General features: G+C 47.5%; 1 protein-coding gene across 1 annotated transcript in view; it reads right to left on the bottom strand.

The window, feature by feature from the left end:
* Positions 1-492: 492 nt before the first annotated feature.
* CNNM1 (cyclin and CBS domain divalent metal cation transport mediator 1) overlaps positions 493-16,656 on the bottom strand; it is a gene marked incomplete at its 5' end in the record, with an annotated part of 50,980 nt that continues 34,816 nt past the window's right edge. The window contains 5 exons of the mRNA XM_081157904.1: positions 493-2,963; positions 3,962-4,063; positions 5,661-5,810; positions 5,961-6,144; positions 9,636-9,799. Of these exons, the coding sequence (XP_081014030.1) occupies positions 2,884-2,963; positions 3,962-4,063; positions 5,661-5,810; positions 5,961-6,144; positions 9,636-9,799 (680 nt within the window). The 3' untranslated portion in view covers positions 493-2,883. The remainder of the gene's footprint in view (positions 2,964-3,961; positions 4,064-5,660; positions 5,811-5,960; positions 6,145-9,635; positions 9,800-16,656) is intronic.

Below are 16,656 nucleotides of genomic sequence, written 5' to 3'. Positions count from 1 at the left end.
CGCCAAGTCCACTGGCACTTCTAATTGACGACCTTTCATATATTTGAAGTAGCAGTTGTTATTCCTAGTTTTTGCTTTTCCATGTGAAGCTCTGCCCCACCCCCCCGCATTCTTCAGTGTTCCTCCTAATACCTTGAACTTGGAAGGCCCCCCCAGCAGTGCCTCATGAATCACGTGGGTTCAACAAAGAATTACCTAGTGCTGCTTTCTTGTTCTCATTCACACTCGGGCTTCTCATTTGGGTTTTATGTTCCATATCTGGCCTTTGCTCCTGCAAAATTGTACCCATCTGGCTTCCCAAAGTAGAGCACCAGCGCTTTCCTGTAACCTTAACTGCAGCCTCACACCTGGCCCTCAGAGCCGAGCCTCTTCTGGCAGGTGTCCCCCCCCCCCCCATGAGATAATCCCATGGGAGCTCCATCCAACCTGCATCTCAAATGAAACATCAGAATTCTGAGATTCACGGGCAAGGAAAACAGTCACATTCCAGGAAAAGCATTTTCATTTTATTTAAAAATTATTTACAATTCATTAAGCCTTCATAAATGCTTTATTTTAAAATTAAAGTCCTCTTTTTTTTTTTTTTTAACTTTTTTTAACCTGAAGAAAATCTGGGGGCTGGGGTGGGGGTGGGGGTGGGAATAGGAAAGAGAGTGGTGACAGGCTCCTTAGGGATTTTGCAAAGGGATGGATGTAATGCAAAGCAGTGGCCTGAGCCCTGTGGCCTAAGTGGTAATGTAAAGGAGAATAGCCAGGCAGGCCCCCTTGGGCCAGTGGCCAGCTGGGCAAGAAGACTGTATGGTGACAGTTCTTACTTGAAAGTCATAGTTCCCTGGTTTGGGTCTGAGGCACCCAGCACGGGGCAGGGTGGGGTGACACTTTGCCTATTCCTACCAGGCAAGGGTAGGTGTTGGGTGGGTAGTAGCTGTGGAGCTGTCTACGAGAAGTCATGCACTGCTGAGCCTCAGGCGGAGCCAGGCAAGGGATGTGAAGTCAATAATACATCGCTAATACGTCGCTGGAAAAGGCATCGCCAGCTGCAAAGTCTTTACTTCCGCACACTGTGGCCCCCGTGTCTGCAACACCTGCTCTGGTTTGGAGGGGAAGAGGGCATGACATTATGTGGGGTGCAGGTTGTACAACAGCCTAGGGTGTGCCAAGGATTTCTGAGGACTTCCACTTCTTGGTGGGTGCCAGCTTTCCCCATCAATTTCAAGGACACTTGCGAAGACCACTTACAATTAAGAATCTGTCTCAAACTGCCAGTGTTCAATTCACTCTGCATTGCAGAAATTTTGGGCTGAAAGTTCCACTTTCAGTGAAAATAGTAGTTTTTAACCCTTTGTAGGTCGGAGACCTTTGAGGATCTTATGAAAGCTTTAGCCCTCTGGAAAACACGCATAAGAACATTCACTAAGTTCCTACAGTGTTAGGGATTTCATAGGCCCTCGGAATTCCAACAATGGACGCCCCTGGGGTGATGGACCCCAAGTTAAGAACCCCTGAGTTGAAGGTTCCTATGGGTAAGCATTCTTTTGAGCTGCAAATAACCCAGAGGAATCATGTGATTATTGATTGAATGGGTGTGGGGCAATAGGAGTAATGACTGTGGAGGAAGGGGAGGTAAGCCTGGCGGTCCACCCCAGGGAAAAGTTAGGGAATGGTCTGGAGATTCAGCAGGCAGCACCGGATCAGGGCCATAGATCAGAAAGGGACACAGGTGTCCCAAAGACAACCTTCACTTCCACCCTTTCCCTAAGGCTGTCCTTGTGTCCTGATCAGAACTTTTTTATTCAAGTAGGTATGTGCAGTCATCCTGCCACCTGATGGTTATGCTTGGAATTGCATCTGCCCTCACACCTAGGTGAGAGAGATCTAACATGCTCTTGGAATCAAGTACACATAGCCGACCTGCTGGGGTGCAGCAAGGGGTGGGGGCGGGGGGAGTGCATGGAAAAGAGGAGTGGCTCTTCAATGTTCTGTGTAACGCACACTGAAGCCCCATGAAAGCTTACATCCTTCTTCGGTGACCTGGGCACTCTTTGGTTTGTCATGGCTAAACTCGCTTCAACAGCTTAGAATTTTTCCATATACATAAATATATATGAAAAAAATATATATATATTTTGCTCTGATTTGAGCTTAAAACCTGAAGCTCCATCTCTGGCTCCCAACTGGTCTCTCTGCTCCCTGTTCCTCCTCTTCCAGAGCAGATTTATTGATGGATCGATGACTGCGAATCGGGAGCCAAAGCAGATGGGTCCCTGGGAAAATCAGTGACTTGAGGTTCCATCTCATGTTCTTTCCGTTCCAGCTGAGACACGCTTCCCAGGCCGCTGAAACCCTTATCTAACAGGAAACCGGTCACCAACAGTTTTCTGCAAAGTAACTTCACATGCCAACGTGGCTGAGTCCCGTTGCCCTAAAGTTCTGGAGGAATTCTTGGTGCATCTTCTGAACAAACCTTCATACTTGCTGCCCCAGCCTCCTCTGTGCCTGTCTGTCAGTGGCACCTTCTGAGCTAAGCTACGCATGAGATATGGCATCAGGGGATCTCAAAAACAAAAAGGGTATCAGGGGTCCCAGAGTGGCATTGTCAGCTTGGGGTCATGTCTTCTCCAGTCCCAGACTGTGCTGTGGACAAGACCGTTTCTAGCATGTTCCACTGGAGGCACCTCCTTCCATTTTGGCCACCACAAGGCTCTGAGTCCAACTGGAGGCAACGAGGGAAAGTTTGCCAAACTGACAGGGGTGAGGAGGTGGTAAGGGAAGCTGAACGCTCTGTCACCTGTGGGAGGCCTTGGGGAGAAGCAGATGAGGGGAGGGTGGGTTCTCCCCCAAAGCTCTGGAATGTCAGGCACCCAGTGTAAGACGTCTGCCCCGTCATGTGATCAGAGGTGTTAGGTTTGAGTTCTCCTCAGAGGCTCTTTCTCCATCAGGTGACTTCTTCCTTTTTCGACCACCTGAAAAACAGTTTGTAAGGATCAATCTGCAGGACTGGGAGGACATTCATACTCTCTTGGTGGTCCAAGTTCTCTTCAATACAGAAGCAGGAAGGGAGAGAGTTCGGCAGGAAGTGATCTGCATTGTATCCTGCTGCTGCCACCAGCATGTTTACATCTTGAAGGACTAGGATGCACCTTCCACCTGAGACGACAGCTCTAAAAGGGCACAAACCCAGGCTAGTGCCAATGGAATGGAGATTTCCTGGAGAGAACTGAGTAAGGCCCACGTAATGCTGCAGGATCATGCCTGTCCCAGCCTGTGAAGGCCCCAGCCCAACTGACTGCCTGTCCTCTGAGAAAGGATTGGTCTCGCACCTTCGATATCCCAGGAGCCACAGGGGGTGGGTGTAGCTGGGCACCATTCCCTGGGGTACTTCTCTAGCTCTGAAGCACCCTCCTGCCCTGGGCAGGCAGGGTAATCATATGATTGTCCTCAAGGATGAAGGGCAATCACTTCTCAGCTCTGCTTTTAGGAAGAGCTGAGATTTTTCACCTTTTCTCTGCCATTAACTTCTTTTCATGAAGGATATTGCTTTCCTTTCTAGTGAGTTTCCTGGACATAAATTCTGGCTTTAAAAGGACCAGATAGTAAATATAGGTTTTTGCAGGCCAATGGTCCCTCTTGCAGTTATGAACTCTGCCATTGTGGTCATAAGGAACAAATGGGTCTATGTTCCAACATATCTTTCTTTACAAGAACAGGCAGAGGGGTGGTCAGGATTGGCCCACGGCCACAGTTTGCAGACTTCTGTCCTAGATAACCAGCAATTGAATTGGACAGATCCCCAAATTATCAAGGGTGCAATACCAGCCTAAGCCCTAAGATGGATTCCCACAATTGTACCTCATTAGGGTTCCCAAAAGGAGTCAATGGTTCCTCCTCCACGAGGAAGATCCTAACATGCTTTTTCAAACCAGCTGGAGGGTGGCTTTCATCTCAGAGAAGAGATACTCACTCAAGGTTCTCAGCAGCCTCTTGCCCATGGTTTCCTCAATGTCACTACTGCAGGGGCTGGTCTCTGTATCCAGGTTAATATTACAATATTCGCTATCTGCTGCTGAAAGAGTAGAAGAACACAAGTGTTTCCAATTTATACACCCAGGGATCTAGGTGGGATGATTCTGGTTGACATTTCTTAGCAGGTAAAAGTTCAGAACCAGAGCTAAGGCAGCAGTGGCCCTAACAAGGGAGGGATGCCCAGGAAGCCTTTAGCAAGGGGCACTTTAGTGCCACAAAAGGAACAAAGAGGCAGAGAACTAGAGTGGGAATTAACTATTCAAACCCTGTTTGGCAGGAAAGAGAAGAGAACAAGATGTTCTCCACTCAGCATTTTTGCCAAAAAGCACATCTGTGGACAGATGGGGAAGTCTCCTTCCTCTCTTTGAACAGACCCTGGAAAATCACAGGGCTCAATAACAATTAAGCACATGCCAGGTCTTCTCCCACTGAACCCAGTGAGAATTCAGAAAGCCTTAGGATCTCGGAGCCAGGAAGGGGCCCAAGCTCTTACTGCCAGTGCAGGAAGGACCTAACCTGGGAGGCAAAACAATGTGGTGGAAACTGCCCTGGACCCTGAGCCATGAGGCTGAGCTCCCTTCTCATGCAGGATATGGACGGGGCAAGTCATTTCCCTCCTCCAGGTCTCAGTCCTCATGTGTCATAAAGGAGGGTGGATTAGATAATCTCCAAATACTATCCAGTCTCCTCCATTCTTATCCCTTTGATACAGTTTCTTGCTACATGTTTTAGCTACTAAATTCAGTGTGGGTGGGGGAAAAAGAACATCAGTTCTAAATTCAGGTCCTGGAACAGTGATTATGTATGTCCCAGATTTTCTGCGTTAGCTACAAGTTCAAACATGTTGTCTCACTGACTTTGAAAATCGATGAGCACTTGTCAGGTCATTGTTCTGAAATGGAGGGGTCTCAGACTATGGTCTGGGGCAGGTCGAAAAGGTCGGGTGGGATAACTGCTAACCTGGGGAGGGGTGTAGGGGGCTGCCGAAAGCATGGGAAAGTATATTCTAGGCAAGAACGGAAGGACCTCAGGACTGCTGGGACGCTGGGAGCTCGGAGCGACACCACTCTCAAGACAAGAGGTGTCCAGTGTCTCGGAGGGAAGTGATAGGGTCTCAGGCTTCAGGACAAGTACTACAGATTACTTCTGGTTTCTGGGCCTCAAAGGAAGGGAAGAGCCCTGCCAATGAGAGTGATGGCTGACTTCAATGTTCTAATCTGTCAAGTAGGCCTAACAATCACTATGTAATATTTAGAGAGCATGGTACCAAGCACTGGAATGTGTCCTCTGTATATATTACCTCATTGATGCTCAAAGCTACTTCATAAGCTAGTTACCATGATTTATATCTATTAACATAAGGAAACTGAATCTGAAGTTAAAGTAACTTGCCCCAAATTGCATAGCTCCTCAGTAAAGGAGCCAGGCTCTGAACCCGGGTGGAAGCCTAGTTCCTACAACATATCTTCCCAGGAGAATGAATTAGGATGGTAGCTGCTCAGTAGATGTTAGTTTCCTTCCCTGGCGGTGTAAGGAGGTGGGACATTTTACACAGGAGTTGGGGTCCGAGGTTCCCCCCACCCAGTACCCGATGGTGATGACCCCCCGGCTCCTTGGGCCCAGGTTCCCTCCTGGACCTGCTCTTGCAGGAACAGCTGTGGGAGACAGTGAGAGCTGCTGTGTGCTGTGCTCCTCGACGTCTGTCACATCCTCCTGGGTGAAGGCCATCTCCTCCATCCTCAAGTACACGACCTCGCTGGGGCTTCTCAGCCCATCTGAGTGGCTGCCTGGGGAGGACAGCGAGTGTGTCACCTCTCTGCTTTGGAGAAGACCTGGGGCTCCATGAGGACAAGATGGCAGCTCTGGACGGCCATGAGGAGAAAGGCAGGGCTGCCCTCACCCCAAGGCAGCCCAGCCCACCCGCCCGACCGACTTACACGGCATGCTGTTCCTGTTGTTCAGGAGAGTGACGGCAGGGTCATCCTTGGGGGTCTGGGGTGTGCCCCTGGTCGTGGGGGCCTTGGTGGAGTCTCCGTCGGTGAAGGCCTCCATGTCGGGCGACTGGGGTGAGTTGTCCATGTGGCAGGCGGTGAGCGCATTCTGGTACTGCTGCCGGGTGATCTGGGAGGAGGGCAGAGGGGCGGGCGCTCAGGAGGAGACGGGCGGAGTCCTTCCTAGACGGGGCCTGCCTTCCCAAGCTCAGAAGCAGCCCCGCCAGGGCGCTTTGGAACCCAGGCTTCTGTGGCCTGGAGCCCATGCACTGGGGGCCTTACCAATGCTGTACCAGGCCGGGGGTTGAAGACAATGAGGGGAACCATTGCAGATTGCCATCAGAGTTCCCACTGTCATTTTTATTGACTCTGGACTTTTTATTTTATTTTAAGATTTTCATTGATTTTTAGAGAAAGAGGAAGGGAGAGGGAGAGAGAGACATCAATGTGAGAGTGAAACATAGATCGGCTGCCTCCTGCACGCCCCCAACTGGGGATTAAGCAAGCAACCTGGGCATGTGCCCTGACCGGGAATTGAACTGGCAACTTTTTGGTGCACAGGGCGATGCCCAACCAACTGAGTGCTGGCTCTGGACTCTTACAGTGCACCTGGAGGAGCCAAGTCTTCCCCTGAGGCCCTGGAGAAGATAGAGGGCATCTCCAGTTAGCAGGGTGGTTGCCCACTGAGAAGTTTGAAACACAGGCTTATACTATTGCCAAGGGCCCTCTTCCTAAGGCTCAGTGAGTGGGGAGTCGGCAAGAATGAGACCCTCAGCTTATGTAGAGGACTGAAATAAGAAACCTCCATATGAAGAACATAAACTCTGGCAAAACCATGGATGAAGCCAATATATATATATTTGATGCCTTCCATAGTTATATATAAATACACTTGATAAATCCTTCAAGAAGTTACTACCAGAAAGAAGCTCCTTTCTCTAGGTGAATGATATACTTCCTTAAATTGGATGACACCTCAAAGATCCAGTTTCCCCTTTTTGCTTTTACGACCAGGAAGCTCACAGATAAATTTACTTTCAGTATCAAACTCATTCTTGATAGCTTTTTTACCAAATTGGTTTATAATCTCTCTTAAATTTTTAAATGAAAACATAATTTAATTATATGTTTATTTTGGGAAATCATATATATTACAGGAAGTACTATAAATATCCTAAAGAGATGGAATTAGAGATTAGGTTTTCAGACACTGGTGAAAGCTCTAGTGCTAGTATTTCCCAGAAGGGCTTGTTTTTGCAGGTGGAGGTTGGGACTTGAGGACGGAACCTTCCATCTATATAGTGCATTATGGCTTACAGAGCACTTAGGTATATGTTATCGCCTTTGCTGGTCATAAGGACTGTATGGGGTGGGCAAGAGAGGCCTTGTACTGCCCATATTATAAGTAAATAAATGAGGTCCAGAAAGGTTGAGGAACTTGCCTAAGGTTTGAGAGTTAGGAGGCCTTCAGAGTCCCCGCCAGTGCACTATATCGTACGGTGTGGATTTTGCCTGGGGGACTCTTTGGAGCCAGGGAGATGGAAGGTGGACTGAGTATATGGAACTCCAAGTTGCCCGAGTCTAATGATGGCACCCCTTGCAATATGGATGTTTTAGTTTAAAGAGCCTTAACTCTTGCTCTGTACACTGCAAATGTACCCGGCTGCATTAGGCTGCTCTTCATATGCCCACTGAGGTTGTCTTTCACAATCCTTTAGGGGAGATGCCCCAATAACTACTTTGTAGTTTTCAGTTATATAAGAATCTAGATGACTAACAAGAAGCTGGCACAAGGCTGAACCAAGGTCATCATCAAAGCCCAATTTTCTGATGTGCCCATGGGTTTTCTGAAGGTGAAGCTTTCTTTGGCATCTTTACCTGGCTTAAAGGACAGGAAAATTTCCCAAGTTACACTTGGTAAGCTCAACAAAGCACCTGATATTACTTTTGGACATTTTGACTTAGCCAACGTGCTCAAAAGTTCACTTTTAATCAGTGTGATGCCCCCTATCATTTTATAACTTTTACCCCTCAGAACATGGTCCTGCAATTTAGGGATTCTGCCACTAGATGGTGATGAGGTACCTTGATTGCAGTTACACAGACCAGATTATGACATCTACCAAATATTCTTAGTTTAATCATGATATTTACAGAGCACATTTCAAAAAAAGGATTCTTTCGGCATAAGGACTCTTTGGTACCTTCATAGCTTATTAACTACTACTAAGCACAATTTCAATATCTTTCCCAGATGATCACTAAGTACACTTTTCTATCTAATTTTGTAATGTATTGTAAAGTCAATTTCCTCCTGGACTTAATAACCAGTTCTAGAGCTTCATTCTACTTGGACATGGAAAGCCTTCACAAACTTCCCCTGCAGGTAGTCACAAGGGCTTCAGCCAGTGGAAACACCCCTTTGTACAGATTTCTCTTTAGCTTCCTCAAACACTGTCTTCATGTTAAAAAAAGGGAGGGGCGGTCAGTGAGAGAGGCCAGCAAAAGAGCAGCCTCCATCATGGCCCTAACAAGTCCATTAAACCAGGAGGAGGGAATTTTTAACTTTAGTCTAAGGTATCATCTTAACTTACATTAAAAAACAAAACAAGAGAGAAACCAACGTCAAAATAAAACAAACACTATGTTAAAACAAGGGCTTGAGTTGTCAAATTCCCTTCTATGGAACTACCCATTCCAATCAGAGTTTTTCATTTGCTAACCAGGAGGGGGGCTCTCACCAGACACTGGATCTGCTGGCCCCTGGAACTTGGACTTCTAGCCTCCAGAACTGTGAGAAATAAGTATTTGTTGTCTAAGCCACCCAGTCGATGGTAATTTGTTATAGCCGCCTGAATGGACTAAGACAAATGGACAGACCTGATAAACAAACCTAACAAAAACTCCCAGTTCAAATAGAATCCAAATGCCTTACTCTGGCCTCAAGATGCCAGGTGACATTGCTGCTAACGCTCCAGTCTCATCTCACATCAGCCTCTGTCTTTGTGCTCAGATCCTCGAATGACCAAGAACTTTCCTGCCTGTTGTTTCTGTCTGAAACATTCTCCCCACCTTCCCCTTCAGGTCTCAGCAAGAACGTCCCTTTCTCAGCCTGCTCTGATAACTCTTTCTAAAGCAGCCTCAGGTTATCCCACCACCCCGTGCATGTCCTTCATAGTTGTCATCACTACCTGAAATTACCTAGGTTTTATCTCTGCGGTTACTTGTCTGTCATCTTTCTCACCTATTAGCATGGAAGGCACAGCAAGGCAGGAGCTTGCTGTCTTGTTTGCTCCAGTAACTCACCAATGACTGGGCAGTGCCAAGCACAGAGCCGGCATTCAGTAAACACTTGAACCACTTACTCATATTGTGACTTTCCATTTCTTTCCCCACAAACTATGTAGCCAATACTACAAACCAAAGAGTGAGCCCAGTAGAATTTCTCTTCTCCCATTATTTTCTGCCTCCACTTCTGAGCAAGGTCTGCAACGAGAGGGCTTAAGGCTGGAAACAACAGGGAGAAGAGTCCTGGGCCCTGGCTTTCTGAGGCTTAACCTCGTGGTACATTACCTTGGATCACAGGGGAATGGAATGCAGGGTCCCCCCGGGGGCAGTTACCTTCACAAACTGCACGTCGCTGAGGATGTGGACTGAGTAGTCAGGCGTGTAGAGGTTGTTGTTGCTACTGCACAGCTGGGTGTTGCTCCCCCCAAAGTCACTGCGCTCGCGGTTGGGAGACTCGGAGCGGTTCAACCCGCTGCAGCGAGAAGGGGAGCGGTTTACTGCAGATGGTGAGGGAGAGGGGAGGGAGAAAAGGCAAGGCAAGGAGGGTTGGGTGTGGAGAAAGGAGAGGAGGCCAGAAAGAGGGAGGGGGAGAGAGGCGTTGTTTATTGAGGTCTGCAGGACTTGAAGGCAATGGTTACTCTGGGTGGTGAAACCAGGCCCTCCCCCGTCCCATCATAGCCCAAGACAATGCCCAGCTGCCCCATTGATGTTTATTCCTTAGAGGAGCAAACGCCTAAGACAGGATCCACTCAGGCTCCTCCTGTGTCCCAAAGACCTCAGCCAGGGAGGAGCTGGGCAGAGGGTGTGACTGCCTTATCTGGTTCTGTGGATAAAAAAGGGGCTCTGTACTAAATCTGACTAAAAGTAGCCTCACAGGGTGATCTGCTCATAAACTCTAACTAGGCAGTCATGCTCCAGGCCTACAAAAGAGTTTAAGCAAGCCCTGTCCATTGTTCTTGTGCATCTAGGTTAACACCTTTGAAATGAGAGAGTAACCCCCCTTTTCAGACCCCTCAGAGGTGTAACCACCCTCAAGGGAGCACATAATCTTTCTCCCACCTTCAGGTAACCAAACTTATATCCCCTGCTTAATTCCAAATGCATACAAGAAACTGCAAAACTGTTGTTCTCTGGGGCATTGTGAGATCTCACTCCCTGGTGTGTTGTCAGTTTGGCTCAAATAAACTCTTATAAAAATTTTCTACAGGTTTGGACATTCTTAACTGAGAGTGCAGATAAGGTCCAACTGTGAACATGGTTCTCTAGACCATGAGACCTTCTACCAGGGTGACTTGTTTTATATAAACTCCATTCAAAAATCTTATTTTAGGAAGGCTAAGATTTGCCCTCAAAACCATCTGTCACAGGACAGATAACCAAGCCTCAAAGCACTGATGCATTGCAGTGCACATAGCTCAGTTCAGCCCCAACACTGGCTGTGCCCAGGGCAAGTGGAGGCCCACAGACTGTACGGATACATATTTAAATCACACAAATGAACTGTTACAATAGATTCTAGCCTTGTCCTTGACAACCTGGAAGGCCAGGTCCAACTCCTTAGAGTTTTGTGCCAGAAAATAGGGCTGTATGGGGAGGACCAATCCCCAGCGTCCTTTGTGAATGGGGAATTCTGGGATCTCAGTATCCGAAATGTGGAATAGACGGAAGAACACAGGCTCTGGGCAGGCACATCCCTTTGGCCCTGCAAACTCCTCACCCCACAGAGAGGGTCAGGACTTAGGAGGGTCAAAGTGGTGCCCTCTAAAGTGTGGGGCTAGGGCAGAGCACCCTCCAGGCCTAATAGGGGAGGGGAAGGAATAAGGCCTCTGAAGTGTTTAGAGTTAGTTTTTCATCTATTTTCAAGAACCAGTTCTTGGGAAAGTTCAATTAAGATCCTGATACTTGGTTTCAAAATGAATTATGTGAGTTACCCTCCCCAGGATTAATAGAAGAGAGGTTCTGAAGGTGCCTCTAGCTTTATCTCAATCCAGGAATAAGCTCCTCCTGCCCTTCTGCTTCCCAATTGATGCTACTCTGCATTTCTTCTCAAAAAGGAGAAACAGGAGGCTGTGAGCTCCTCATAACCCAGATTTAGTGCAGGGGCTCAAGGGAAGAGTCCAATTATTCAGAGATTCTGCTCCTTGTTCTTTCAGGGGAGAGCCTCAGGAATTTAATTCTGTCTCTTGAGATAACGTTGCCATCAATCAAAATATCTGATTAGCATCTATATGGAGAGAGTCCTGGAGCATCGATGATCTGTTCAGCTGCCAAACTATTATTACTGTCTGGCAAACTGTGTTTCAGAAAGATTAAAATAACAGTAAGCTGAACCTTTTTCTCATTGGAACTGTAATAATCACGGCCTTGATGGGGTTATAGAATTAAAAGATTCCACTTGTCTTCCCCTTCTTGGTAAATGTCATTCATATATACTGTTATTTAAACCAGAAACCTGGGAGTCAACCTGACTCCTGCCACTCCATCAGCTCCACATCAAGTCCTCTTATCTCCACTTCAGACGTAATAGGCCCATCTGCCTCTATCTCTGTCTTTACTCAAGTCGGAGTTATCATCACTCACCTGGCCCACAGTCTGGTCTCCCTACTTATAGTCTTATTTATAATCAGTTCTCACCTCAGCTGCCAGAAGCACATTTTAAAGACAAATCAGTTTCCTACTGAATCTGAATAAAATCCACACTCTTTCCTGTGATCCTTATGCCCCACCATGACCTGACCTCTGCTCTCCTGTCAGATCTCATCTTGGGATTCCCTCCCTTGCTTGCTCTGCTGGCGGCCTTGGGGATCCTCAATCATGCAAGCATTTCTCACCTCAGTAGATACCATTTCCCCTGCTCCCCTTTCTCCTCTTATCCCACCCTCTACCCCCCTCCCCACACTCCCTCCCCCCTCGCCCGACCCCTCTCTCTTCTGTCATTAGGCCTTAGCTGAAACACCACCTTCTCCGAAGACCTGGTCTGGCCACCCCAAGAAGGTCCCGTTTTCCTCTATCACTGCCCTCTGTTCATTCCTTCAAAGCATTTTCACAAGTTTTAATGACACATTTATACTTCTTTGTTACGTCTACTCAATTTAACTCTAAATTCCACGAGGGCAGTGCCCTTGTCTTCTGGTCATCATTATCCAGCCAGTACCTAGCACAGTGCCTGGCCTCAAGTAGGTGCTCAATAAAAATGAGTAAAATAAATGAATCCGTGCTTAAGAGTCCCTTACAGAATTTTTAAATTTAAAATCTAAATTTTGTTTTGAAAAAGGTTTCAGAGCTCTCAGATTATCCTAGAATCAGAAAAACTTTCTTCTGCAACCTTAAGTCATTATGAAAAAGCTGACATTTCCAAGAAGCTAGGCGTGGGCAGCTTGCAGAGTGAGATCATGTGCAACAAGAATCAAAGGGCACCGAGAAGCCTCAGGCGCGGGTCCCGTAGCTTGAGACAAAGGCAACGGGGAACATTAGAACTTTCTGTTTGTCTGTCTGTCTAATAAGAGCTTGTGAAACAGGAGTGCTGGAGTCAGGTCTACTTACCCACTGGGCACTAGAGGACCAGAGCCTCCTAGAATGACCAAGACTGAGAGGGACAGTGATGGTGCCAAGGAGAATAAGTGAAGCACCAAGGTGATTGTAAAAAGCAGTAGTATTGGGCAGGAAAATATGTATTTTCATTTCTGGTCCTGATCCCTTGAAAATAAACTGATGAGTTCTGGCTTGGCTAGATCCATCTCTGCTGTTCTAAGGTGGTGGCTGGCTAAGTCAGTCGATGGTGCCTCCTTGGGGCTAGTTGTTCTGGTAAAGGTAGGGAGTCCTGCAGGAGAGCAGCTTCTTTGGCATGTGAGTGGAACCTGGAAAACCATACCCGGACCTGGTGGGCCTTGTCCTCAGTTCAGTTTGGAACAAGGGGACGAAGTGTGAGCAGGGCCTGTGGCTTCAGTTACCCTGAGAAATAACCACAGCTCCTTGACAGTCCTCCCTTTGCCTGGTCCGGCATGGGCTTCACACCCCCCTGCCCCATCTGCTGTCCCACACCCTCCATCTCTCTGTCTCAATTCACGATCCATTCAAGGAAGATGACAGGGAAACACAGCCCTGTGTTAGCTACTAAACAACTTCCACCCATAGAAGGTTCTGCCTGAACCACTTTATTCACTGCTGGAAACAGGGGCAACAGCTACTACATCCCCCCAAAGCTCTCCTCCTCACTGACACCCAGCACAGGCATGTTACCCTGTTGTCACTCACAGGGACCTGCATATCAAACATAAGCAACATTACTGTTATGCTGGGATGAGAAACATGGCTTTTTTTTTTTTTTTAAGTAAAAACAATGCTATTGAAGGTTTATTCATAAAATCCCAAAGGATTCCCAGCACCGAAAGATACAACCATCTTACGAAGATCGGGTCTATAAAAGTAACTTTTAAAAGGAAAAAGAGCCCTCATTTCATGACAAAGGAAGTCTCAGCTCATCCGAGTGTTGTGCAAGATCAATGTTTTCCTGTCCCAGAGCCTGACATTCCTCAATAGGTGGGATGCCGATGACTCGGCATTTTGGTAATTGTGCCCATACACGCAGAGGTTTCTGAGCAAGGGACATGGACATGCTTTTAATAAAAAAGAGAAGAAATCAGTAACAGACGAGTGTCCCAGCAGCATGGCAAACTAGTTCAAGTTGTATAATTCCCCTTGGCATTTCCTAAGAGCACAGAGGCACAGCTTGGGGGAGCAGAGCGAGGAGGGAAATCCTAACTATAGTGCAAAGAGGTCTAAGAGGCGACAGTGATGCGTAAAACTGACCACAGGGCCCCTCAGCAGGAGGGAGGCCAAGCAGCCAACATGTCCCGTTGACTCTGGTTCACCATACCCTCAAGCTGCCCTGGAGAGACAGGGTGGTAGGGGGCAGGGGTGCCTACTCTAGACCTCCAGGTGCTGTGGAGAAGTGTGGCGGACTCATTCCGCAGCCTCCGCCTGGTCAGTCTGCAAGACGGATCTGTCCGAGATGGCAAATTGGAGGTACTGAGGTTGGGTGGAGAAGACACTGTGGTAAAATTGGGAATGGGGCAGAAGAGGATTTGCCACTGCAGTTGGGGCTGGGTGGAGTGTCCTTTCACTTTGTATTGATAGGCAAGGGCCCCAAAAACCTATACACAGCTCTGGGACTTTGCTTCACTCTGACACCTGTAGCAGGAGAGCGATCACAACTCTATCCCGGGAGAAGGACCCACAGTACAGAAGCCCCATTCTCCTGTTCAGTCTGGGGATTCGAGGGGAAAGAGGGGTTCAGTGGCTGTCTGTTTACATCTTTTGGAGCATTCAATGAGGCACAGGGGGAACAGCCCACTTTGGTCATGGTCACTGTGCCATGGGCCATCTGTGTTCTCCAAACTGCATGGGGGAGTTTAATTACCTAGGCTTATAAGAGTACATGCTAGGGTTATAAAAATGCATCACTCTGGGGTAATAGTCGACATCAGACAACCAAATGTCAAAAGCACTCCGTCAAAGCTACAATGTGAACTCTGCAAATCAGCCCAAGTTAGGAGCCCAGATGAACTTGCTCACGTTACATGGAACTTTAATAGTTCCCAAATGTTTACTATGCAAGAGCCAACCCAAAGGAATACTTCCACTTGCCACATTTCGCAAAGTAAAAAGATTATTTTTAGGGACTCCTTGGATATTCTGGGAGAAAACTCTATCCTCATCGATCTCAAAGCACATTACAGATGGACAGTCAAGCACTGAAGAAGAACCCTTGCTCCCGACTGCCCTCCTGCCTCTGTGCTTTTGCGGATTTGGAAGGATTGTGAAATCATCTCTGCTGCTGGGAGAAGACAGAAGGAATGAATCTGGGGAGAGGGAATGATAACTGCAGCGGGCCGCAGACTTTCAGTGGGTTGATCATAAGTTTTGCTTTTAAGTGAGGGCACTTGCAAAGCTGGCTAATTACACTGCGCTCTGGAGGTGATCCACAGACCACTCTGCTGTCCTCATTTCACACTGAGGCTCAAAGAGAAGAAACTCCTTATGGATTATGAGGCAGGGACCACGGCCTCAGTCCAGTGTGAGCACCATCATATTCATTAGCATGGCTGCTTTCAAAACGCAAACAAGTCGCAACCCTCGAGGGGGCACACAGTGCCTACTTTCAGAGGGGCAGCAAGGCCCAGGCTGTGGGAGAGCAGGACCTAAGGGTTCTGGATTCCAGTCCTCATGCCTCTACCTTCTCACTACACCCAGGACACTGACCCAATGGCTTAACTTCTCAGAACCAGTTTCCTTACCTATTGTCTTCCAACAATAATTCCTGCCCATCTCCTAAGGTGGCTGTGGGGAGTCAAATAAAAGGACGGTTCCTTTTAAACTTAAAGGCCCTATTAATTTCCAGACTTATATTCTTCCCTGTGTAAGATGGGGGTAAGATATAACATGTATCTGGATTACAAATCAAGTACGGGGTCAGGAGCCTAGGACTGCTTTCCACAACACTCCTATGACTAAGGCTTATTCTGCTGCTGATACGGAACAGAAGCAAGAGTGACTGGAAATACCATAATATAGGTCCTGAAGGTGTGGCCCAGCTGCTGGGAAGGCTTGGCAGTTGGCTACAGAGACCAGACAAAAGAAGGTAGGGAGGAAAGAGCCGAAGGAGAAGGCATCCTGCCTCTCATTTTCTCCCTCTGTGCCGGTGAGGGCTCCACTCTGCACTTAAGCCGAGGGTTGGAATAAGCTGGCCTCGCTCTCACCTCCTTGTCACTCATCTGTTTCCCGTTGGGTAAAAAACCCACAGTTGTGGAAAGTGGGGGGATGATTAAAAGAGCTTCCAGGAGCACATGGCACCAGCCAGTTGGATGGGAAGTTTAAGTACCTCCTAGAGGGTCTGCCCAGCAAGAATGAGTCACCTTAATATCGGCCTGACGCTGGGTTACCATGACGGTTTTCATAATAAACACCGATGAACTAGAATTAGCCTTTAGTTTAACTGGGAAGTTACAATGAACTAGGTTGTCTGGTTAACTGAGGGTTAATTAAAAAGGAAACTATACCCTTGCTTTCATCTTTTTTTTTAATGCTTTGATCCTTTCGGTTGAAAATCTTTTAAAAATGGGCATCTTCCCTTTTGCTGAAACTCAGAGCACATTCTTCATTCACCAAGCTTCCCCACATGTAAAGGATTTTGAAGGCCCATGATGTGGTCATTTCTAATTTTGCTGGCATGCAGGAGTAGACCAGTTAGCTGGCAAAGGCACCAACTTGGCATCTCACATCGAGCATACTGTCCTGTGGTCATCATGAAGGCATGGGCTCTCACAAAGTGAGAAAAATTTTATTTCTTGGTGGA

This window comes from Miniopterus schreibersii (genome assembly GCF_964146895.1).
Source record: "Miniopterus schreibersii genome assembly, chromosome: 14".
In the NCBI taxonomy this organism is placed as follows: Eukaryota; Metazoa; Chordata; class Mammalia; order Chiroptera; family Miniopteridae; genus Miniopterus; species Miniopterus schreibersii.
The sequence above is the reverse complement of the archived record's forward strand: the minus strand, read 5'-3'. Positions and strand labels throughout refer to the sequence as shown.